The sequence below is a fragment of the Chelonia mydas genome, chromosome 17, assembly GCF_015237465.2.
Source record: "Chelonia mydas isolate rCheMyd1 chromosome 17, rCheMyd1.pri.v2, whole genome shotgun sequence".
Taxonomy (NCBI): domain Eukaryota; kingdom Metazoa; phylum Chordata; order Testudines; family Cheloniidae; genus Chelonia; species Chelonia mydas.
The window spans coordinates 23,285,712-23,310,488 of NC_051257.2; the positions used below are offsets into that span (position 1 = coordinate 23,285,712).

At 45.1% G+C, this 24,777-nt stretch overlaps 1 protein-coding gene across 2 annotated transcripts in view; it reads right to left on the reverse strand.

The window, feature by feature from the left end:
* HSF5 (heat shock transcription factor 5) overlaps nucleotides 1-24,777 on the reverse strand; it is a 61,851-nt gene that overhangs the window by 12,988 nt on the left and 24,086 nt on the right. For both annotated transcript variants that reach the window (XM_007068221.3, XM_043531303.1), the window contains exon 5: nucleotides 24,338-24,515. In XM_007068221.3, the coding sequence (XP_007068283.2) occupies nucleotides 24,338-24,515 (178 nt within the window). The remainder of the gene's footprint in view (nucleotides 1-24,337; nucleotides 24,516-24,777) is intronic.

The window sequence follows — 24,777 nt, forward strand, 5'->3', positions numbered from 1 at the left end:
CTTGGGTCAGAACTTGGGATGTAGTCACAATAATACTTTGTCTTTTAAAACACTGTAAAAGGTGGGGGCGGGGAGAAATCTGCCACTAAAGCCTCCAATTCTCCAACCCTCCAAGCAGAAGTTATGGCCACCAAGAAAGCAGTTTCAATGGCTACGAGAAGCAGCAAACATGTAGCTAATGGTTCAAAGGGGTGTTTCATAAGGCAATTAAGAATGAGGTTCAAGTCCCATAGTGGAGCAGGTTCTCTAATCTGTGGAAAGAGGTTCATCAGTCCTTTCAGAAACCTTAGGGTCCCGGGGTCAGAAAAAAAATGAAAAACCTTCTACCAGTGAGTGAAAGGTACAAAGCCACCAAGAGGAGCTTGAGAGAACTCTTAAGGAGACCAGATCTTTTCAATTCCAACAGGTAGACTAAAACTGTGGGAAGATGAGAGTGAACAGGAGAATCTTGATAATGGGAATACCAGTGGTGAAGTCTCTTCCATTTCTGAAGTATTTCATGTAAATGTCTTTCTACTATGTAACAATATTTGTTGCACCTCTGTTGAACAGGAAGTCTCTACCCCCAAGAAGCATCAAGGAGTCACACCTGAAGTCGCAGAATTTCTAATCCGGGATAAAGTAACAAACCAGTCTCCTGAGACAACAGATAATGTCTCAGCAGTGGACAAGAAGTGAGTCAAAACAGGTCAGGATACCAAACTTGTTTTGGCCACATCAGTGCACTCACAATGACTATGGCTTTGTGCTTCTTTATCTTGTTCAAAACTTTGAAGAGCAACGGCGTTGGTGGATACTTGTAAAGTAGGCCCTTTGCCCAGGAAATAAGGAAAACATCTCCTAGTGAGTGAGGGCTCTAAACCCCCTCTGGAAACCCCCAAGGTAAGAATATGGTGTTGAGGACTCATAAGTCCCCATTTGTAATTATAGGAGAACTACCTGCTGAGATCATCGGTTGTGGTATTCTGTATAGCAGGGAGGTAAGAAACTGAGATCACTATTTGGTTGGCGAGGCACCAATTCCAGCAGTTTACCGCTCCAGTGCAAGTGAGAGGACACACACCCTGCCCCAACGATTGATGTAAAACATGCAGGCCACATGGCCTGTCATGATCTTGATGGATTTGACTTTGATCAGAGAAAGAAAGTGAATAACAAGAACTTCTCACTGCTCTCAACTCTAGAAGACTGATATGAAGAAGCCTTTCTCGGGATGACTATTAGTCCTGGATTGTGTCTGACCTCAGATGCACCCCCTAACCCAGGGGTCTCAAACACATGGTATGTAGGCCGCAGCCCACCAAGCTACCCGGGCCCCCCCGGAGTTATTTCCTGCGGCCACCAAGCTCCCCTCACCCGCTGCCCCCACTCCCACACAAAGCGCTGCATCCCCGCTCCTCTGCCTACCTCCAGGTGCTTCCTGCCACCAAACAGCTGTTTGGCGGTGCTTAGCGCTTTCCAGGAGGGAAGGGGAAGGAGCGGGGAGCCGTGTGCTCAGGGGAGGAGGCGGAGAAGAGGCGGGACACGGGCGGGGATTTGGGGAACGGGTTGGAATAGGGGCAGGGAGGGGGCAGAGTTGGGGTGGGGACTTTGGGGAAGGGGTTGGAATGGGGGTGGGAAGAGGCAGGGCGGGGCGGGGCCTCATGGAAGGGGTGGAGTGGGGGCAGTTGTACCTTTATATGAAAAGGTGTCAGTGATGTGGCCCTCAGGCCAATGTACTAGTCCTCATGTGGCCCTCATGGAGATTTGAGTTTGAGATCCCTGCCCTAACCCAAGAAGGATGGGTCTGATGGTGTGACAATGGTAGGAGGATCTTAAATTGCAGGAGTCCTGAAAACATCTGTTGTACTGGTGTCAAAGTGGATTTCTCAAGATTGAGTTGGAGGCCTAAACTGTGGAATAGTGACCTTGTCACTTGTACTGCTGAAAATACCTCTTGATAAGAGGGACTTCTGAGCAACCAATTGTCAAGATAAGGGATGACGATTATCCCCATAAGACATAGGTGGGTAGCTACAATTACCATGATCTTTGAGAATACCTTTGGGGCAAAGGTGAGGCCAAAGGGGATGGTGCAATACTGGTAGTGGTCACAGTTGACTACAAAGTAAAGAAATCTCTTATGAGAGGGATGAATCATGACTGAAAATAAACATCTTGAAGGTTGAGAGCCACAAACTAATCCCCAGAATCTATGGAGGAAATTATAGCTGCAAGAGTCCCCATCCTGAATTTCAGCTGTTTTACATATTTGTTCAGACATCTGAGATCTAATATTGGCCTCCATCCCCTGTTCTTTTTGGAAACCAGAAAGTAGTTGGACTAAAACCCCTTTTCCCCTGAGCTGTACTGGAATGGGTTCTGTAGCTCCTAAGTGTAGAAGAGAGGCAACCTCCTGTCTAAGCAATCGATCATGAGATGAGTCCCTGAAAAGGGATGGAGAAGCAGTGGTAAGAGGAAGGGATGGAGGTGAAGGGGATGGAGTAACTGGACCTTATGACAAAACCCACTTGCTGGATGCTATGGCCTGACATGCAGGTTGAAATTGGGAGAGATGATATCCAAAGGGGGGTGGTGGTGGTGAGAGAGGATGGAATAGTGCAGTTATCCCTGTGGAGTGGGTGGGTCAGTCTCTCAACCAAGACATCAAAATTGGATGACTAAGATGAAGTGGCTGTGACGGTAGCTGGCTTCTTGGAATACCTTGGTCTCTTGGCTGGAGGTTCAGGAGGTCTACAGAAAGTAGAAAAGTGAGCTGGCAGAGATCTCTGAGCTGTTTGACATCTGCTAAATTTTCTTTTATTCACAGGTGTATAGATCCCAAGGGATCTACGTGTTGTCCTCAAATCCTTCAAACTGTGATGGGAATTGTCAGTAGAATTCAAAAATAAAACTTGTGACTGTCAAAAGAAAAGTCCTCTACAATAGTACCTCCTAAGGAATCTGGACAGCTGGAGCCAAGATGGTCATCACATCATGACTGCAGTAGAAATGGACTGGGATGCAGTCTTAGCTGAGTCTAAGGAGCCCTGTAAAGAAGTCTTGGCCAAGAGCTGACCTTCATTTATGATGGCCTTCACAGTGCTCCTGTGGCAAGTACCTTTTGTGTCCAAAAAGATCAAGATGCTTCTGGTCTTTGGTATACAGTGTCTTTGGTGTTGTACTGCCTCCCATGTTTATTAACTGCAGAACCAAGGAATTCTATTTAAGATGTGAGAATAAAAATTCTGACTCCTTGACCAGGACATAGTATTTCTGTCGGCACACTTGCATGTAGAGAGTGCTGTTGCAGGAGTTTGCCAGATCATCTTGGCTGGCTCTAAAAGTGCCTCACTAATTGGAAGTGTCATACATCTGGAAGCTGAGGCATGTAAAATCTCTAGGAGTTTATGATGGGAGTCCTGGATTTCCTCAAAAGGAATACGAAGTGTATCCATCACTCGCTTCATCAGCTCATGGAACTATCAAAAGTCATCCACCACAGAAGGTGGCGGAGGCATTACAGCCTCATCTGGTGATGATAATGAAATATTTGTGAGAGATGTTACTTTCCTTGTCAGTCCTTGCCTTCTGTTCTTTTAAGGTCTACTACAGCGGTTCTGGTTAGTGAGGAGCGGGTGAGGGCACAGGAGAATGAGACTGCCTATGCTCCCTATGAGAGGGACTCAGGGCCCTTAAAAATTGTTGGTGGTATAGGGCCCATGGATCGCAGTGAGACCACTGAGAAGAACCATAGGGCATAGGAGGAGATACTACCATTGGTCATCTCAGCTGTTCGAAGGTGGAGGTCGCCTATCCTCCCTTCTCTCTGTGTGCGGAGGAGAGTAATGTATCTTTGAATAAATAAGACTCTTGAACAGAAAGCTATGAGTCCGAATCAGAGTCCTCTTCCACATAGATGATACGTATTCTCCGTGGATGGCGGAAAAGTCAGAAAAGTAGAGGGTCTCAATGAAAAACGAGTAATTGCTGACCCAGAAGATACTGGTACCGAGAAATGCACAGTATGAGTAGGCAGTAGAGACTCTGGTTCATTGGAGACAAAGAAGTCCATTGAGTATCTGAATTCCTTTGGTACCGGGGGTATGTTGGAAGTCAGTATTGGTACTGAGGTAGATACCTGTCTAGTCTGAATTCAGGGATGAACATGCCCAAGCACAGACTCAGATGTAATAACCCCAAGAGTACCAAAGAGTCTGATGGCACTGATCTCCTGTTTGCATGGACATGACCAATAGAAGCAGGAGGATGACTTTGGTGTCAGGTCCTCCTTGGTAGAAGCATGACTCTTAGAAGCAGACTTAGACATATTCTCAGTACCAGAAACACTCAGAGCTTCAATAGCACTCCTCTTGGGGTCTTTGGTGACCAAGGCTTCTTTGAAGGAGATCTAACACTCCTGCTCCCCTTGGTTGGTTATCCATCAATTTATAATGTGAGGCTCTCGGTACTGTTAGCATGGATGCAGGTGCCTCAGCCCCCATGGGTTTCAGTGACTGGTATCTTGAGGTGGCCAGAGTAGCAGCTGTCTTCTCCCTTGCAGGTCTCAGTGATTGAGATCCTAAGATAGAAAGGATAGCAGAAAACTCCTTGAAGCTCTCAGTGACCAGGATCCTAAGGTAGACAGGGCACTACACACAGGGGTGTCCTCAGAGAGTGTTGGTCTGAAGCCAGTTTTAAGGCTCTCTCTAATCTCCCTGTTCTTATGAGATCCGGATTTTAAATGAAGTACAGATCTTCCACTTTGAGAGAATATGGGTATCCCCCAAACACTTCAGACACAGAGCGCCTGTCATTAACTGGGATCACCTCCCATCAGGAAAGACAATATTTAAAGACTGGGGATCATGGCATAACCCAGAAAATAAAAGTCCAAAATGACCCTGTAACTGGGGAAACACAAAGTACAAGGAAACAGACACAAACACCCAAAGAAACTAACTAACCTAACACTTTATAGCTAGGCCTGGCCTGAGCAATTAAACACATAGGAGAGGCCTCATTCTTTGGAAGACAGGATAGGGAGGTAAATGAATCTTCAGGCTGAAAACAGGACGTTTGTGCTAAATAAAATAAGTAAATAGGTCAGTAGGCTAAACAGACAGAATATCTGAACCATTTAAAATAAGAGGGAGAACACCAAGGGAATCATTTATTATCAACAAGATAACAATGGACAAGATAGGTTAGAAATCTAGAGATGAGGTAAAGAGTACATCGAGCGTGGACAATGTTTAGACGGAGCATGTTGCACAGGGATTGGTTCCTGCAAAATAACCAATCCAATCCAAAAATGTGTGATTCAATGCACAGTAAATGCAAAGAGATGTGTCATGTATATAAAGGGAGAGGGTTTCTGTGTAACTTTAGAGCTGTGAGGTACTCTGCATCCACACCTCCAACATTTGAGTCTGATCAACTAAGCATAGCATTGCCGTATGCCAAATAGAAATACGTGAGTGTTAAAGTCTGGAGTTGAACGGATTTCTGGGGAAGCGTAGTGGAAAGAAGTCTCAGAGGGAATCCCAACACACTAAAGCACTCTGCAGAAGCAGACACGTTTGACGCTCTGTCTTTGGCCGAAGAGAAGGAACTGAGAGCTGTTCACCTCTGCAGTCCTATACATCCTTGCTATTGGGCACGAGATGTGTAGAGCACATGTATGGGCCAAATGGGTTGTATTACCAAAAAAATTCCGATCACAGGCACAGAACAGTAGGACGGGGTGCATGCACACCTGAAGAGGAGCACCCACAGGGAAGAAGAATCAGAAATTACAGGCAAATGTTTGAGTCCCAATTGCAAGGACATTTGACCTTCTCAGATTGTCTTTGGACAACGGGTTCATCGAACTCCTGCAAAAGCTGATTACTGCAGATGATACCTACAGCTGAGTATCAGCCAACAGTGTGTTACCATTCCCAAGTACAGTTTCAAGGACATACCATGATCTAGCTGAATAGGAAAGAACAAATTTATCAGATGACATACTGAAAAATGTGATTGTGGTGGGTATCATGACAACTGATATGTGAGAGGCAAGTGGGAGAGGTAATATCTTTTTTTGGATCAACTTTTGTTGGTGGAAGAGACAACCTTTCGAGCTTCACAGAGCTCTTCTTCAGGTCTGGAAAAGGTAACCATAATATCACAGCTAATCTGTGGGACAGATTGTTAAGAATACAGCATTAACACGTGTTGCAAGAAACCATTTAAAATGAAGTGGGTAATTAACACCTCTGCAGTCATAGCACAAAGGAGGGTTACTGGGTTACCAACTGTAATGAGCCATAAAGCCAGTGCCTTTGTTGAAAAAAACAGTTACTTACCTTTTCATAACTGTTGTTCTTTGAGATGTGTTGCTCATGTCCATTCCATTCTAGGTGTTTGTGCACCCACGTGCACAGTTGGAGATTTTTGCCTTAGCGGTATCTGTAGGGTCTCCAACAAAGAAGACAGAACAATGGACTGTAAGAACGCTCTTGCGATGCAAGACAAGGTGCTCCAACCAACCATCACAGGCGGTAAGAAGGAACTGAGAGGGAGTAGGGTTGGCAGCACTTAATATACCAATGCAAGAGCACGGCACTCCATGGGCACTCCAGCCAACACCACAGATACTGCTAAGACAAAAATCTCTGACAACTGTGCATGTGGGGTGCGCACACCTAGAATGGAATCAACATGAACAAGCACTCATGGAGAAGAACCATGATTTTTGTCATCCAGCAGAGTTTTGAATGTAAGTTTCCAAGCTCATCTTTTGAAGGTGTTGTGCAGGTTTCCTTGGAGAATGAGGACTGATAGATCAGATATGGCATGATTGCTTCATGAAAACTGTTTGCCCCTGTGTGACAGAGTGTTTTTGTCTTTTATCATTTTTTGGTGAGTTCAAGAGCATAGTGGTTGTCTGGTTTCACCCACACAGCTGTTACTGGGGCATCTGATACGCTGGAAGAGGTACACCACATGTTGTGATATGCATATATAGGACCCATGTGTCTTGAAAGGTGTGTTGAGTGGGGTATTGATCATCACAGCACTTGAGATACGCCTGCCATACCAGACTTTACACTTAAAGCCAGAGTTCAGCTACTGCTGTTTCCTTGAGAACAGAGGTCCCCAGTCTGAGTGATGTGCCCCCGTAGGAAAGGAATGCTCGGGGGTGGGGGGGCATGGTTGGGGCCTGGGCCAGCCCCCAGTGGGGGCGGGGAGGGAGCACCACCCAACTCCACTCCTGGCTCCAGCCCCAGATGCTGGCCCCGCACCCAGGTTCCCAGTTGCTGGCCCCACTCCTGGGGCTCCGCTTCCGGCCACAGCTGGCAGCCCTGCGCCCAGGGTCTGGCTGCCGGCCTCAGTCCCTGGTGGAAGCTATGCTCCAACCCCCACCTCAAGCTATGGCACCAGAGTTGGCCCCCTTACCCCTGTCCATGTCCCCCTTCCCAGAGCCATGGCCTAGCTCCTGGCCCTGGGGGGCGGGGGCAAGGTAAAAAGTTTGGGGACTACATCTTTAGAAGAAAAAAAAAAGGGAAAACATTAGGTGTGAACTTTTAAAGCAGCTGGTGAAAACACTTGGATTTCATCCAACTAATTTATATACAGTAACGTGAGTGACAGATCACAGAGCTAATATAGTGCTTTCTTTCCAAAACCTTCTCTCCGACACCACCTGCGTAGCCATTCATTGACTTCCACGATTCGACGATCCCTACCCCGGCCTTTTCCTTCCACGGGGAGGATGGACGAGAACACCACTTGCGCCTCATACTCCTTTATCCTCCTTCCCAGAGCCAAGTAGTCTGCAGTGATCTGCTCAAGGTCATGTCTACAAGAATGTTAGTTTGCTACAAGCTGAGGTGTGAATCTACCTCACACTAGCGTGCCATGGAATAACTATTCACATGGGCACTGCTGATGTGCATTAAGTTAGTTAATATGCTTTGAACCAGTCTTCTTTTATATGAAATGGACCTATATCAAAAAGCGTAAAACTGTAAATGTGACTTCTGCAGGGCGCACACAGCCAGTCAGTCCGTGGCAGGATAGTGGAGGGTAGTTCCACACCACAGCTTGCTGCAAACTAACTGTGTAGATATGCCTTTAGTTTGAAGCATGTATTTTGGGATTATTATATTTGAGAAGGTTTTTGGATTGGGTGTTGGGCTCAGGTTGAGTTTGGGATTAGCTGTGGTCTAGTCAGATTCAGGTCAGGCTTTTAGATTAGGTTCGAGCAGATCTCCACCCTGGTGAGCATGGGTATCAGCAGAAAAGCTTACATAAGACCTACCTAAACTTAAGGGATAAGGAAGAAGTATGTGAGGGAACCCAGTCTCCTGCCTCCTCTGAAACAGAATTTCTTAAACTTCAAAGAAGCTTGTAGCATGTTGCAAATAGATCTGTCATCAGATATCCCCAACTGAAGAAGATGCTGTGGAGGACCAAGGACTTAGAATCATAGAATATTAGGGTTGGAAGAGACCTCAGGAGGTCATCTAGTCCAATTCCTTGTTCTAAGTGGGACCAACACCAACTAAATAATCCCAGCCAAAGCTTTGTCAAGCCAGGTCTTAAAAACTCTAAGAATGGAGATTCCACCACCTCCCTAGGTAACCCATTCCAGTACTTCACCACCCTCCTAGTGAAGAGACTTATCATAGAATCATAGAATATCAGGGTTGGAAGGGACCTCAGGAGGTCATCTAGTCCAACCCCCTGCTCAAAGCAGGACCAATCCCCAATTTTTGCCCGAGATCCCTAAATGGCCCCCTCAAGGATTGAACTCACAACCCTGGATTTAGCAGGCCAATGCTCAAACCACTGAGCTGGGCATGTAGGAACAGCTAGAATTTAGGTGTTTAATTAAGTGTTTCCATTCTAAAATGCCATTTTGAGTGGGTTTAAACTGTCAAAAATCTCACTTTTGGAGCTGAAATTTTCCAGGTTTACTTTTTGCCTGAGAGAGCATATCTGAAAATGTTGAGCAAGAACAGTTCAGCCATTTAAAAATATACACAGAGTGAAAAGAATAGTTTTGTCATTTGTCACGAATCCACACAATTTGTGTTATGTCCTAGCTTTTAAATAGTCTCTCGGAAGAACCACATCATACAGGCAGACCCAAAATAAGTCCCACTCTTCCTTCAGGGTAGGCCCTGCAGACTTACTGCCTGCTAGTCTGAGGCCAGGTCTACACTATAAAGCTTACATTGGTATAAATACGTTGTGCAAAAGTGTGGAAAATCTAGACTCCTGAGCGACATAGTTATACCAACTGTGAGGGAGCAGAGAAACTGCCACCTGGCACAGCAGGGGTTAAAGAAAACCTTTGGGTTCAGCTAGTCTTGCTCCGCTATACCTGCAGGTAATGCCAAGCCTGGGTGGGGGGAAAAAGAAGGGAGCCTGGCTCCGTTGGGGGCTGACTTGTGAGGAGGCAGGAGCTGTCTGTTTGCCTGACCAAAGAGACCGATGAAGCAATCTGCCAGCCAGCACAACCACTGGAGGCAAGTAAGCCTTCCCCTGCCAAGGGGAGCCTACAGATAAGCCCCAAATGCAGGGACACTGGACTAGCAGGGCCACGTCCAAAACTGAAGAGACTTTAGTAGAAAATAGACCAGGGAAACTGATCTTGACCAGCCCCTCCCCGCTGGGAGAGAGACTCATCTCCCCTGTTTAGGGGTTGAACTACACAAGGCCCTGGGCTGGGACCCAGTAGAGAGGGAGAGTCTGGGTCCTCCCACCACCCCATTTGACTAATCATCTAGTCAGTAGGCCACCTGATCACCAAAGGCCCTATCACACCAACCTAACCCCCCGCGTAGACAGCACTGCGTTTATGGGAGGGCTTCTCCCATTAACATGGCTACCATCTCTCATGGAGGTGAAATGCTACAGCAACGCAGATGCACCGGTGCAGATATGCCACTTCAGTGTTTAAATGTAGACCTGCCCTGAGCCTGTGGGCTCCAGCACTCCTGTTTCACATCATGAACTCTGCCCAGTGAGTCCAATTGAATTGGACTCTTGGTAAAGACTTGGCCACTCTTCAGGGACTAACAACAGAAAAAAAACCCTTGGTGAAGTTTGAAGAACTGAGACTTACTCCTCTCAGAGCCCCTGCTGGGATTATAGGGGGGTGATCTCTGGTAAGGTTATTAGCATGCATGTAGGTTCTTTTATTTTTTTATTGCTTTTAAATGTTTTTTTCTGTAATGCTTTTACTTTAAGAATAAATGTGCTTGTTTAGAAACGGCTGTGTGGTAACTTATAACTGCTGGCTATCATGCTGTTCATAGCCTTTGAAGAGAAAGCAAAGTGCAGATAATTTTCTGTTAAGGCAGTTTGGTTTACTGGGGAAATCACAGTGTAGGCAAGGAAATGTGTATCTAGAAAAGTCCCAGTCAGGAGAGAGAGCGATGCGGGTCTCTACCCATAAGAGGTGACTGCTGAGAAGGCAGGAGCCTAGAGCAGGTGCCTGTGGTATTCTATAAGGGGAATATACAGGTGCAGTTGCAGGAAATAAGGACAACCCGGGGAATTACAGACCAGTCAGTTTAATTTCAGTACCCGGAAAGATAATGGAGCAAATAATTAAGCAATCAATTTGCAGACACGTAGGGTTTGTCTACACTGGCACTTTACAGTTCTGCAACTTTCTCGCTCAGGGGTGTGAAAAAACACCCCCCCAGCGCTGCAAGTTTCAGCGCTGTAAAGTGCCAGTGTAGACAGTGCACCAGCGCTGGGAGCCGCAATCCCAGGGCTGGTAGCTATTCCCCTCATGGACGTGGTTTTTTTATAGAGCTGGTAGAGAGCTCTCCCAGCACTATGTCACAACTACACAAGCCATGTTAAAGTGCTGCCACGGCAGCGCTTTAATGTTGCTACTGAAGTCATGCCCTTAGAAGATAATAAGGTGATAAGTAACAGCATGGATTTGTCAAGAATAAATCATGTAAAATCAACCTAATAGCTTTCTTTGACACAGTAACAAGCTTTGTAGAGGGGGAGGGAAGCGGTAGATGTGGTATATTTTGACTTTAGTAAGGCTTTTGCTACTGTCAAGTATGATCAAACTAGAGAAATACAATCTAGACAGAGCTAATATAAGATGGGTGCATAACTGGTTGGAAAACTGTACCCAGAGAGTAGTTATCAATGGTTCACAGTCAAGCTGGAAGGGCATATCGAGCGGGGTCCTGCAGGGATTGGTTTTGGGCCAGGTTCTGTTCAATATCTTCATCAAAGATTTAGATAATGGCACAGAGAGTGCACTTACAAAGTTTGCCCAGGATATCAAGCTCAGAGGGGTGCAAGTGCCTTGGAGCATAGGATTAAAATTCAAAATGATCTGGACAAACTGGAGAAATGGGGTCTGAAGTAAATAGGATGAAATTCAATGAGGACACTTGCAAAGTACTCCACTTAGGAAGGAACAATCAGTTGCACACATACAAAATGGGAAATAACAGTCTAGGAAGGAGTACCGCAGAAAGAGATCTGGGGGTCATAGTGGATCACAAGCTAAATATGAGTCAACAGTGTAACACTGTTGCCAAAAATGCAAACATCATTCTGGGATGCGTTAGCAGAAGTGTTGTAAGCAAGATACACAAAGTAATTCTTCTGCTCTACTCAGTGCTAGTACGGCCTCAACTGCAATATTGTGTCCAGGTCTGGGCACCACATTTCAGGAAAGAGTAGGCAAGGAGAAAATCCTGAGAAAAGCAACAAAAATAATTAAAGGTCTAGAAAACATGACCTCTGAGGGAAGATTGAAAAAATTTGGTTTGTTTAGTCTGGAGAAGAGAAGACTGAGGGCGGACATGATAACAGTTTTCAAGTACATAAAAGGTTGTTACAAGAAGGAGGGAGAAAAGTTGTTCTCTTTAACCTCTGAAGATAGGACAAGAAGCAATGGGCTTAAATTGCAGTGAGGACAGTTTAGGTCGGACATTAGAAAAAATTTCCTAACTGTCTGGGTACTTAAACACTGGAATAAATTACTAAGGGATTATGTGGAATCTTTGTCAGTGGAGATTTTTAAGAGCAGATTAGACAAACACCTGGTAGGGATGGTCTAGATCAGGGGTTCCCAAACTTGGTTCACAGCTTGTTCAGAGTAAGCCCTTGGAGGGCCGTGAGAAGCTTCGTTTATCTGAGTGTCTGCAGGTACAGCCGCTCGCAGCTCCCAGTGGCTGCAGTTCGCCGTTCCTGGCCAATCGGAGCTGCGGGAAGCAGTGGCCAGGGCCTTACCCTGAACAAGCTGCGAACCAAGTTTGGGAACCCCTGGTCTAGATAATACATGTCCTGCCTTGAATGCAGGGGACTGGACTAGATCTCTCAAGGTCCATTCTAGTCCTACAATTCTATGGTTCTATGACCTGTAACAGAAAAGAAAATTCCCCCATTTTTGTTATAAAGGCTGTTTAAAAAAATAACCAGACCTAGTGAATTTAAGGTTGAAAGAACATAGGGCCAGATTTTCAAAGATGTGTGTAAAAATACAGATAGGAGGTGCCCAGTGGGATTTTCCAAGGTGCCTCTCTCCCACTGAAAAACCTCTAAAAATCTGGTCCACAGATTGTAGAGTGCCTTTCAAAAATTTTAGAATTAAGAAAACAAACATCTGAAACCTAGGAAATTCAAAGTTAATGTTGCACTTTCCCAGCAAGCTACACTCAGATAACAACCACTCTCTTAATTCTGTCCCAATACAAAAAAAGTACTCTTCTTAGGCTTTGGAGCCCCAGAGTGCTCCAGATGCTTGCGTTTCTTACTCAGAAAGCGCACAGAAGGAGATTTCTGTTTCTTCCATAGTCAGAACAATAAGATACAAGGCACTACTGACAGAGTAGTGCATGAACTCCCCTGCACTAACCTAGTGAGCTCCAGTGCTAGTTGAAGTGCAGTGTCCATTAGGTCAATGACTCTTGACCCTCAGGGGTCTGTCAGTATAATCAAGGGGGTCTGTGTACTGATTGGTCCCTCCCAAAGACAATGCATAAGGGGCACGCAGGGTCACATGGCCCCCCCACAGATTTCTGCCTTCAAACGGGACCCTCTGTGGAGAAAGAGGTGGTTAGGGACTATTTAGAAAAGCTGGACGTGCACAAGTCCATGGGGCCGGACGAGTTTCATCCGAGAGTGCTAAAGGAATTGGCGGATGTGATTGCAGAGCCATTGGCCATTATCTTTGAAAACTCGTGGCGAACGGGGGAAGTCCCGGATGACTGGAAAAAGGCTAATGTAGTGCCAATCTTTAAAAAAGGGAAGAAGGAGGATCCTGGGAACTACAGGCCAGTCAGCCTCACCTCAGTCCCCGGAAAAATCATGGAGCAGGTCCTCAAGGAATCAATCCTGAAGCACTTACACTAGAGGAAAGTGATCAGGAACAGTCAGCATGGATTCACCAAGGGAAGGTCATGCCTGACTAATCTAATTGCCTTCTATGATGAGATTACTGATTCTGTGGATGAAGGGAAAGCAGTGGATGTATTGTTTCTTGACTTTAGCAAAGCTTTTGACACGGTCTCCCACAGTATTCTTGTCAGCAAGTTAAAGAAGTATGGGCTGGATGAATGCACTATAAGGTGGGTAGAAAGTTGGCTAGATTGTCGTGCTCAACGGGTAGTGATCAATGGCTCCATATCTAGTTGGCAGCCGGTGTCAAGTGGAGTGCCCCAGGGGTCGGTCCTGGGGCCGGTTTTGTTCAATATCTTCATAAATGATCTGGAGGATGGTGTGGATTGCACTCTCAGCAAATTTGCGGATGATACTAAACTGGGAGGAGTGGTAGATACGCTGGAGGGCAGGGATAGGATACAGAGGGACCTAGACAAATTGGAGGATTGGGCCAAAAGAAATCTGATGAGGTTCAATAAGGATATGTGCAGGGTCCTGCACTTAGGACGGAAGAACCCAATGCACAGCTACAGACTAGGGACCGAATCGCTCGGCAGCAGTTCTGCGGAAAAGGACCTAGGGGTGACAGTGGACGAGAAGCTGGATATGAGTCAGCAGTGTGCCCTTGTTGCCAAGAAGACCAATGGCATTTTGGGATGTATAAGTAGGGGCATAGCGAGCAGATCGAGGGACGTGATCGTTCCTCTCTATTCGACACTGGTGAGGCCTCATCTGGAGTACTGTGTCCAGTTTTGGGCCCCACACTACAAGAAGGATGTGGAAAAATTGGAGAGAGTCCAGCGAAGGGCAACAAAAATGATTAGGGGTCTGGAACACATGACTTATGAGGAGAGGCTCAGGGAACTGGGATTGTTTAGTCTGCGGAAGAGAAGAATGAGGGGGGATTTGATAGCTGCTTTCAACTACCTGAGAGGTGGTTCCAGAGAGGATGGTTCTAGACTATTCTCAGTGGTAGAAGAGGACAGGACAAGGAGTAATGGTCTCAAGTTGCAGTGGGGGAGGTTTAGGTTGGATATTAGGAAAAACTTTTTCACTAGGAGGGTGGTCGAACACTGGAATGCGTTACTTAGGGAGGTGGTAGAATCTCCTTCCTTGGAAGTTTTTAAGGTCAGGCTTGACAAAGCCTTGGCTGGGATGATTTGATTGGGGATTGGTCCTGCTTTGAGCAGGGGGTTGGACTAGATGACCTCCTGAGGTCCCTTCCAACCCTGATATTCTATGATTCTATCATTCTATGATTCCAGAGGGGCTACTGCAGACTCTGCCTGACAGGGCAGTGGGTGGACAAGGCCTCAGGTCACCTCTCACCGCAATGCCCAGCAGAGAGGAGGCAGCGGCTCCCCCTGGCAGCCACGCTCATCATGTGTCCGTGCAGGGAAGGAGGAAGCAGCAAGGAGGCTGACTGTGGGCTGAGCCCCCTCTCTTCCTGATACATGGGGTTGCTTCTCCTTCCCTGCTGCTGGAGTCCCAGCACTTCACAGAATATCAGAGTTGGAAGGGACCTCAGGAGATCATCTGGTCCAACCCCCTGCTCAAAGCAGGACCAATCCCAATTTTTTCCCCCCGCAGATGGCCCCCTCAGGGATTGAACTCACAACCCTGGGTTTAGCAGGCCAATGCTCAAACCACTGAGCTATCCCTCCCCCCATAGGTTCTAGATACCTGCTTTGCAGACTGCCCGCTGAGGTGAATCGGGGGTGGAGGTGGCACTCCCTCCCTAAGCCTGGCCACACAGGGCTCACCCAGCCCCCCCCCGAATGTTCCGCTGCAGTCGCCTCAGGTCCCTCCTCCAGCCCCCACCCAGGTACCTGTCCCAGTACACACACACACACACACACACACACACACGCCCCCTCCAGCACCTGCCCAAATATCACCTAGCAGTGCTATAATTTATCATGAGTACCAGGTAAGATGTCAATATTTTAGTTAGCTATCTTTTTGTTGAACTGGTCAAATAATAATTTATCTACAGTAATATGTGTGATAACTATTAAGGTAACATGAAAAACAAATTATGAGCAACAAAATAATGAGGAGGAAGTTGGGGATCTGCAGATTTGTCTATTTAAAATTAGGTTAAAAAAAAAAAAAAAGGTTGAGGATCACTGCATTAGGTAACCCCTGAGACACATGTCCCTCCACTTGTGTGTCCTTTTCTTAATACCTCTGGAAACAGAACACACCTCTAAGTGACACACTCCTGACCAACGAGAATGAGGGTCACTAATGGGCAACAACACCCAACACTCTAAGCAATATTTAAATCCAGGAGACTTTGACATAAGCACTCCCAGGACCAAGCAGAGCCCAAACAATAAAAAAATAATCAACTACATAAAAAATAAGAAAAAAAAAAAAAGAGAAAAAAAAGTGTGTCCTTATGACTTAAAAGTTAAAGAGCATCTATAGATGGACTAGATGACCTCCTGAGGTCCCTTCCAACCCTGATATTCTATGATTCTGTGATTCTAATAATTCTATACTAGGACTGTCAATTAATCACAGTTAACGCACACGATTAACTCAAAAAAATTAATCGTAATTAATCGCAGTTTTAATCGCATTGTTAAACAATAGAATACTAATTGAAATTTCTTAAATTTTTTTGATTTTTTCTACATTTTCAAACATTGATTTCAATTACAACACAGAATACAAAGCGTACACTGCCCCCTTTATATTATTTTTATTACAAATATTTGCATTGTAAAAATGATAAACAAAATCATAGAATCATAGAATATCAGGGTTGTAAGGGATCTCAGGAGGTCATCCAGTCCAACCCCCTGCTCAAAGCAGAACCAATCCCCAATTTTTGCCCCAGATCCCTAAATGGCCCCCTCAAGGATTGAACTCACAACCCTGGGTTTAGCAGGCCAATGCTCAAAACACTGAGCTATCCCTCCCCCAAAAGAAACAATATTTTTCAATTCACCTCATACAAGTACTGTAGTGCAATTTCTTTATCATGAAAGTGCAACTTACAAATGTAGATTTTTGTTGTTATATAACTGCACTTAAAAACAAAACAATGCAAAACTTTAGAGCCTAAAAGTCCACTCAGTTCTACTTCTCATTCAACCAATCGCTAAGACAAACAAGTTTGTTTACATTTACGGGAGATAATACTGCCCTCTTCTTATTTACGTCACCAGAAGTGAGAACAGGTGTTTGCATGGGACTTTTGTAACCAGCATTGCGAGGTATTTACGTGCCAGATATGATAAACATTCGTGTGCCCCTTCATGCTTCGGCCATCATTCCAAAGGATATGCTTCCATGACGATGACGCTTGTTAAAAAAAAAAAAAGTGTTAATTAAATTTGTGACTGAACTCCTTGGGGGAGAACTGTATGTCTCTGGCTCTATTTTACCTGCATTCTGCCATATATTTCATGTTATAGTAGTCTCGGGTGATGACTCAGCACATGTTCATTTTAAGAACACTTTTGCTGCAGATTTTACAAAACGCAAAGAAAGTAACAATGTGAGATTTCTAACGATAGCTACAGCACTCGACCCAAGGTTTAAGAATCTGAAGTGCTGTCCAAAATCTGAGAGGGATGAAGTGTGGAGCATGCTTTCAGAAGTCTTAAAAGAGCAACACTCCGATGCGGAAACTACAGAACCCAAACCACGAAAAAAGAAAATCAACCTTCTGCTGGTGGCAACTGACCCAGATGATGAAAATGAACATGCGTCAGTCCGCAATCCTTTGGATTGTTATCGAGGAGAACCCGTCATCAGCATGGACACATGTCCCCTGGAATGGTGGTTGAAGCATGAAGGGACATATGAATCTTTAGTGCATCTGGCATGTAAATATCTTGCAATACCAGCTACAACAGTGCCATGAAAATACCTGTTCTCACTTTCAGGTGACATTGTGAACAAACGGGCAGCATTATCTCCTACAAATGTAAACAAACTTGTTTGTCTGAGCGATTGGCTGAACAAGAAATAGGAATGAGTGGACTTGTAGGTGCTGAAGATTTATACAGTTTTATTTTTGAAAGCAGTTAATTTTCTTTATATAATTCTACACTTGTAAGTTCAACTTTCATGATAAAGAGATTGCACTACCTCACTTGTCTTAGGTGAATTGAAAAATACTATTTCTTTTGTTTTTTACAGTGCAAATATTTGTAATAAAAAATAAAGTGAGCACTGTACACTTTGTATTCTGTGTTGTAATTGAAATCAATGTATTTGAAAACATAGAAAACACCCAAAAATATTTAAATAAATGGTATTCTGTTATTGCTTAACAGTGCGATTAATCGCTTGACAGCCCTACTCTATACACTAGCAAAATTAAAAAAGCCCTGGCTGGGATGATTTAGTTGGGGATTGGTCCTGCTTTGAGCAGGGGGTTGGACTAGATGACCTCCTGAGGTCCCTTCCAACCCTGATATTCTATGATTCTATGAAAATTCTAAAAGCGTAGATTATATGCAAAGGCATAGTGAATGCTCCACTCTGACTACCAGCCACACACTGTAAAAAGAAACTGAGGGAGGGGCAGAGCAGCTACACTCTTTATATCACAGCTCAAGCAGGAGGAAAAGCAGGGCTGGTACCACTAGGGAAAACTCTCCAGCACCAATGCACTGGTCGTGCACATACCTGGAGTGGAGCGGACATATGCAAGCACTTGAACTCCAAATTTTGGGGGTTTACATTAAACAAAAAAACAAACACCACCACCACAACAAAAAAACCAAACCAACTCTGAATATCCTTGAAAGGCATTACAATTACTGATAATTTCACTTTTAAAAAGTTTGTGTGGTAATTAGCATGAAATTAAGATTGAGCTAATTATTCCACCTCAACAAGAAATATTCTAAAAAAGTCACTTGAAAGTAAACATTAAAACTATTTAGGGCTTCTTTATAGATAAAAATTGTTCTGAATTAACCGAATCAGCATAGTTTAACTATACCATATTGTTAAAGCCATATAGCCCACCTAGTATGAACAAGTTATACCAGTATAAAGTGCTTCTGGTATCTCAAGTGCCAATACTCAAATGCAAGAAGCCTGGGAAACAAGCAGGGAGAACTGGAAGTCCTGGCACAGTCAAGGAATTATGATGTGACTGAAATTACAGAGACTTGGTGGGATAACTCACATGACTGGAGTACTGTCATGGATGGATATAAACTCTTCAGGAAGGACAGGCAGGGCAGAAAAGGTGGGGGAGTTGCATTGTATGTAAGAAAGCAGTATGACTGCTCAGAGCTCCGGTATGAAACTGCAGAAAAACCTGAGTGTTTCTGGATTAAGCTTAGAAGCGTGAGCAACAAGGGTGATGTCGTGGTGGGAGTCTGCTATAGACCACTGGACCACGGGGATGAGGTGGACGAGGATTTCTTCCAGCAACTAACAGAAGTTACTAGATCGCAGGCCCTGGTTCTTATGGGAGACTTCAATCACCCTGATATCTGCTGGGAGAGCAATACAGCGGTGCACAGACAATCCAGGAAGTTTTTGGGAAGTGTAGAGGACAATTTCCTGGTGCAAGTGCTGGAGGAACCAACTAGGGCCAGAGCTCTTCTTGACCTGCTGCTCACAAACCAGGAAGAATTAGTAGGGGAAGCAAAAGTGGATGGGAACCTGGGAGGCAGTGACCATGAGATGGTTGAGCTCAGGATCCTGACACAGAGAAGAAAGGAAAGCAGTAGAATACGGACCCTGGACTTCAGAAAAGCAGACTTTGACTCCCTCAGGGAATTGATGGGCAAGATCCCCTGGGAGAATAACATGAGGGGGAAAGGAGTCCAGGAGAGTTGGCTGTATTTTAAAGAATCCTTATTGAGGTTACAGGGACAAACCATCCTGATGTGTAGAAAGAATAGTAAATACGGCAGGCGACCAGCTTGGCTTCACAGTGAAATCCTTGCTGATCTTAAACACAAAAAAGAAGCTTACAAGAAGTGGAAGATTGGACAAATGACCAGGAATGAGTATAAAAATATTGCTCGGGCATACAGGAGTGAAATCAGGAAGGCCAAATCACGCCTGGAGTTGCAGCTAGCAAGAGATGTTAAGAGTAACAACAAGGGTTTCTTCAGGTATGTTAGCAACAAGAAGAAAGTCAAGGAAAGTGTGGGCCCCTTACTGAATGAGGGAGGCAACCTAGTGACAGAAGATGTGGAAAAAGCTAATGTACTCAATGCTTTTTTTGCCTCTGTCTTCACGAGCAAGGTCAGCTCCCAGACTACTGCACTGGGCAGCGCAGCATGGGGAGGAGGGGACCAGCCCTCTGTGAAGAAAGAAGTGGTTGGGGACTATTTAGAAAAGCTGGATGAGCACAAGTCTATGGGGCCAGATGCGCTGCATCCGAGAGTGCTAAAGGAGTTGGTGGATGTGATTGCAGAGCCATTGGCCATTATCTTTGAAAACTCATGGCGATCGGGGGAGGTCCCGGACGACTGGAAAAAGGATAATGTAGTGCCCATCTTTAAAAAAGGGAAGGAGGATCCTGGGAACTACAGGCCAGTCAGCCTCACCTCAGTCCCTGGAAAAATCATGGAGCAGATCCTCAAGAAATCAATTCGGAAGCACTTAGAGGAGAGGAAAGTGATCAGGAACAGTCAGCATGGATTCACCAAGGGCAAGTCATGCCTGACGAATCTAATTGCCTTCTATGACGAGATAACTAGCTCTTGTGAATGAGGGGAAAGCAGTGGACGTGTTATTCCTTGACTTTAGCAAAGCTTTTGACTTGGTCTCCCACAGTATTCTTGCCAGCAAGTTAAAGAAGTATGGGCTGGATGAATGGGCTATAAGGTGGACAGAAAGTTGGCTAGATTGTCGGGCTCAACAGGTAGTGATCAACGGCTCGATATCTAGTTGGCAGCCGGTATCAAGTGGAGTGCCCCAAGGGTCGGTCCTCGGACTGGTTTTGTTCAATATCTTCGTTAATGATCTGGAGGATGGCATGGATTGCACCTTCAGCAAGTTTGCAGATGACACTAAACTGGGAGGAGAGGTAGATACGCTGGAGGGTAGGGATAGGATACAGAGGGACCTAGACAAATTGGAGGATTGGGCCAAAAGAAATCTGATGAGGTTCAACAAGGACAAGTGCAGAGCCCTGCACTCAGGATGGAAGAATCCCATGCACCGCGCTACAGACTAGGGACCGAATGGCTAGGCAGCAGTTCTGCAGAAAGGGACCTAGGGGTTACAGTGGATGAGAAGCTGGATATGAGTTAACAGTGTGCCATTGTTGCCAAGAAGGCCAATGGCATTTTGGGATGTGTAAGTAGGGACATTGCCAGCGGATCGAGGGACGTGATCATTCCCCTCTATTCGACATTGGTGAGGCCTCATCTGGAGTACTGGAACCACCTGATCAACATCCTCTACAGCAAACAGGGAAAGATAAAGAATGAGCTCTCAAAAATGGATACTCTCATAAAAAACCAACCTTCCACACAAACTTCCTCGTGGCTGGACTTTACTAAAACTGGACAAGCCATTTACAACACACACTTTGCTTCTCTACAAAAGAAAAAGGACACTAAACTTTCTAAACTACTACATGCCACAAGGGGCCACAGCAATGGTTCCCTCAACCCACCCAGCAATATTGTTAACCTATCCAACTATACTCTTAGCCCAGCAGAAGCAACTGTCCTATCTCGGGGCCTCTCCTTCTGCCCCTCCACCCCCATGAACATGATACAGTTCTGTGGTGACCTAGAATCCTATTTTTGATGTCTCCGACTCAAGGAACATTTCCAACAAACCTCTGAACAACATACTAATCCACAGAGACCTCCCTACCAACACTACAAAAAGAAGGATTCTAGGTGGACTCCTCCTGAAGGTCGAGACAGCAGACTGGACTTCTACATAGAGTGCTTCCGCCGACGTGCAAGGGCTGAAATTGTGGAAAAGCAGCATCACTTGCCCCACAATCTCAGCCGTGCAGAACACAATGCCATCCACAGCCTCAGAAACAACTCTGACATCATAATCAAAACGGCTGACAAAGGAGGTGCTGTTGTCATCATGAATAGATCGGAATATGAACAAGAGGTTGCTCGGCAGCTCTCCAACACCACTTTCTACAAGCCATTACCCTCTGATCCCACTGAGAGTTACCAAAAGAAACTACAGCATTTCCTCAAGAAACTCCCTGAAAAAGCACAAGATCAAATCCGCACAGACACACCCCTGGAACCCCGACCTGGGATATTCTATCTACTACCGAAAATCCATAAACCTGGAAATCCTGGGCGCCCCATCATCTCAGGCATTGGCACCCTGACAGCAGGATTGTCTGGATATGTAGATTCCCTCCTCAGGCCCTACGCTACCAGCATTCCCAGCTACCTTCGAGACACCACTGACTTCCTGAGGAAACTACAATCCATCGGTGATCTTCCTGATAACACCATCCTGGCCACTATGGATGCAGAAGCCCTCTACACCAACATTCCACACAAAGATGGACTACAAGCCATCAAGAACACTATCCCCGATAATGTCACGGCTAACCTGGTGGCTGAACTTTGCAACTTTGTCCTTTCCCATAACTATTTTACATTTGGAGACAATGTATACCTTCAAATCAGCGGCACTGCTATGGGTACCCGCATGGCCCCACAGTATGCCAACATTTTTATGGCTGACTTAGAACAACGCTTCCTCAGCTCTTGTCCCCTAACGCCCCTACTCTACTTGCGCTATATTGATGACATCTTCATCATCTGGACTCATGGAAAAGAAGCCCTTGAGGAATTCCACCATGATTTCAACAATTTCCATCCCACCATCAACCTCAGCCTGGTCCAGTCCACACAAGAGATCCACTTCCTGGACACTACAGTGCTAATAAACGATGGTCACATAAACACCACCCTATACCGGAAACCTACTGACTGCTATTCCTACCTACATGCCTCCAGCTTTCACCCTGACCACACCACACGACCCATTGTCTACAGCCAAGCTCTGCGATACAACCGCATTTGCTCCAACCCCTCAGACAGAGACAAACACCTACAAGATCTCTATCAAGCATTCTTACAAGTACAATACCCACCTGCGGAAGTGAAGAAACAGATTGATAGAGCCAGAAGAGTTCCCAGAAGTCACCTACTACAGGACAGGCCTAACAAAGAAAATAACAGAATGCCACTAGTCGTCACCTTCAGCCCCCAACTAAAACCCCTCCAACGCATTATCAAGGATCTACAACCTATCCTGAAGGACGACCCAACACTCTCACAAACCTTGGGAGACAGGCCAGTCCTTGCCTACAGACAGCCCCCCAACCTGAAGCAAATACTCACCAGCAACCACATACCACACAACAGAACCACTAACCCAGGAACCTATCCTTGCAACAAAGCCCGTTGCCAACTGTGCCCACATATCTGTTCAGGCGACACCATCACAGGGCCTAATAACATCAGCCACACTATCAGAGGCTCGTTCACCTGCACATCTACCAATGTGATATATGCCATCATGTGCCAGCAATGCCCCTCTGCCATGTACATTGGTCAAACTGGACAGTCTCTACGTAAAAGAATAAATGGACACAAATCAGATGTCAAGAATTATAACATTCATAAACCAGTCGGAGAACACTTCAATCTCTCTGGTCACGCAATTACAGACATGAAAGTTGCGATATTACAACGGAAAAACTTCAAATCCAGACTCCAGCGAGAGACTGCTGAATTGGAATTCATTTGCAAATTGGATACAATTAACTTAGGCTTGAATAGAGACTGGGAGTGGCTAAGTCATTATGCAAGGTAACCTATTTCCCCTTGTTTTCCTAATCTCCCCCCCCCTCCTTCCTCAGACGTTCTTGCTAAACCCTGGATTTGTGCTGGAAATGGCCCACCTTGATTATCACACACATTGTAAGGAGAGTGATCACTTTACATAAGCTATTACCAGCAGGAGAGTGGGGTGGGGGGAGAGAAAACCTTTTGTAGTGATAAACACCCATTTTTTTTCATGGTCTGTGTGTATAAAAACATCTTCTGTATTTTCCACAGTATGCATCCGATGAAGTGAGCTGTAGCTCACGAAAGCTTATGCTCAAATAAATTGGTTATTCTGTAAGGTGCCACAAGTACTCCTTTTCTTTTTATCTGGAGTACTGTGTCCAGTTTTGGGCCCCACGCTACAAGAAGGATTTTTTAAAAATTGGAAAACGTCCAGCGGAGGGCAACAAAAATTATTAGGGGACTGGAACACATGACTTAAGAGGAGAGGCTGAGGGAACTGGGATTGTTTAGTCTGCGGAAGAGAAGAATGAGGGGGGATTTGACAGCTGCTTTCAACTACCTGAAAGGGGGTTCCAAAGAGGATGGATCTAGACTGTTCTCAGTGGTAGCAGATGACAGAACAAGGAGTAATGGTCTCAAGTTGCAGTGGGGGACGTTTAGGTTGGATATTAGGAAAAACTTTTTCACTAGGAGGGTGGTGAAGCACTGGAATGGGTTACCTACAGAGGTGATGGAATCTCCTTCCTTAGAAGTTTTTAAGGTCAGGCTTGACAAAGCCCTGGCTGGGATGATTTAGTTGGGGATTGGTCCTGCTTTGAGCAGGGGGTTGGACTAGATGACCTCCTGAGGTCCCTTCCAACCCTGATATTCTATGATTCTATGGTACAGTTTATTCCTGTATGGAAAGGAAAATAAGCTATACTGGTATAAGGCACCTTTATACCTGTACAACTGTGGCAATATCAGTGGTTGTACTGGTATAATTATTTCAGTTAAAAAAAAGTACACAATTATCCAAAATAGGTATACTTGTATAACTTTCAAGTGTAGACCAAGCCTTACACTGTTCATCATTCTCTCTGTCTTGACTATATGGCTCCTTAGTCACCAGTCACAGGAGACACTGGTAAAGCTATGGACCCAATTCTTACCAGGAGACTTGCCCTTCTGTGAACTGCTTCTTCTCTCTCTGCACCTGGTTTGTATGGATGAAGCTGTGTCTTTGACAGATTTGCTCACAGGTCCCACATCTGAAATAAGGAATCCTACCTGCTCCGAAGACACAACTGTCTCTGATGGGTTGGTTTGACACTTAATACTGGGATCCACCTTTAAAAAAAAACAAAACCCACTCAATACTTTCTGTAATCACTTTAGGGGATTTAATGCAGATAAATATCTCTTTCTCTCATGGAATGTCCACTTCAAGGGACATTCTACAAACAGAAAACACTACTTGGAGCTTAGATGCCATTAAAGAAAACTGGTCTGATTTTCATAAGGTATAAACTGTGTAAAATAAATGTAAAAATAAAAGTTCTCTTTTTTTAAAATTGTTATTTCTGAGCATCTTGGTGATCTGTAATATCAC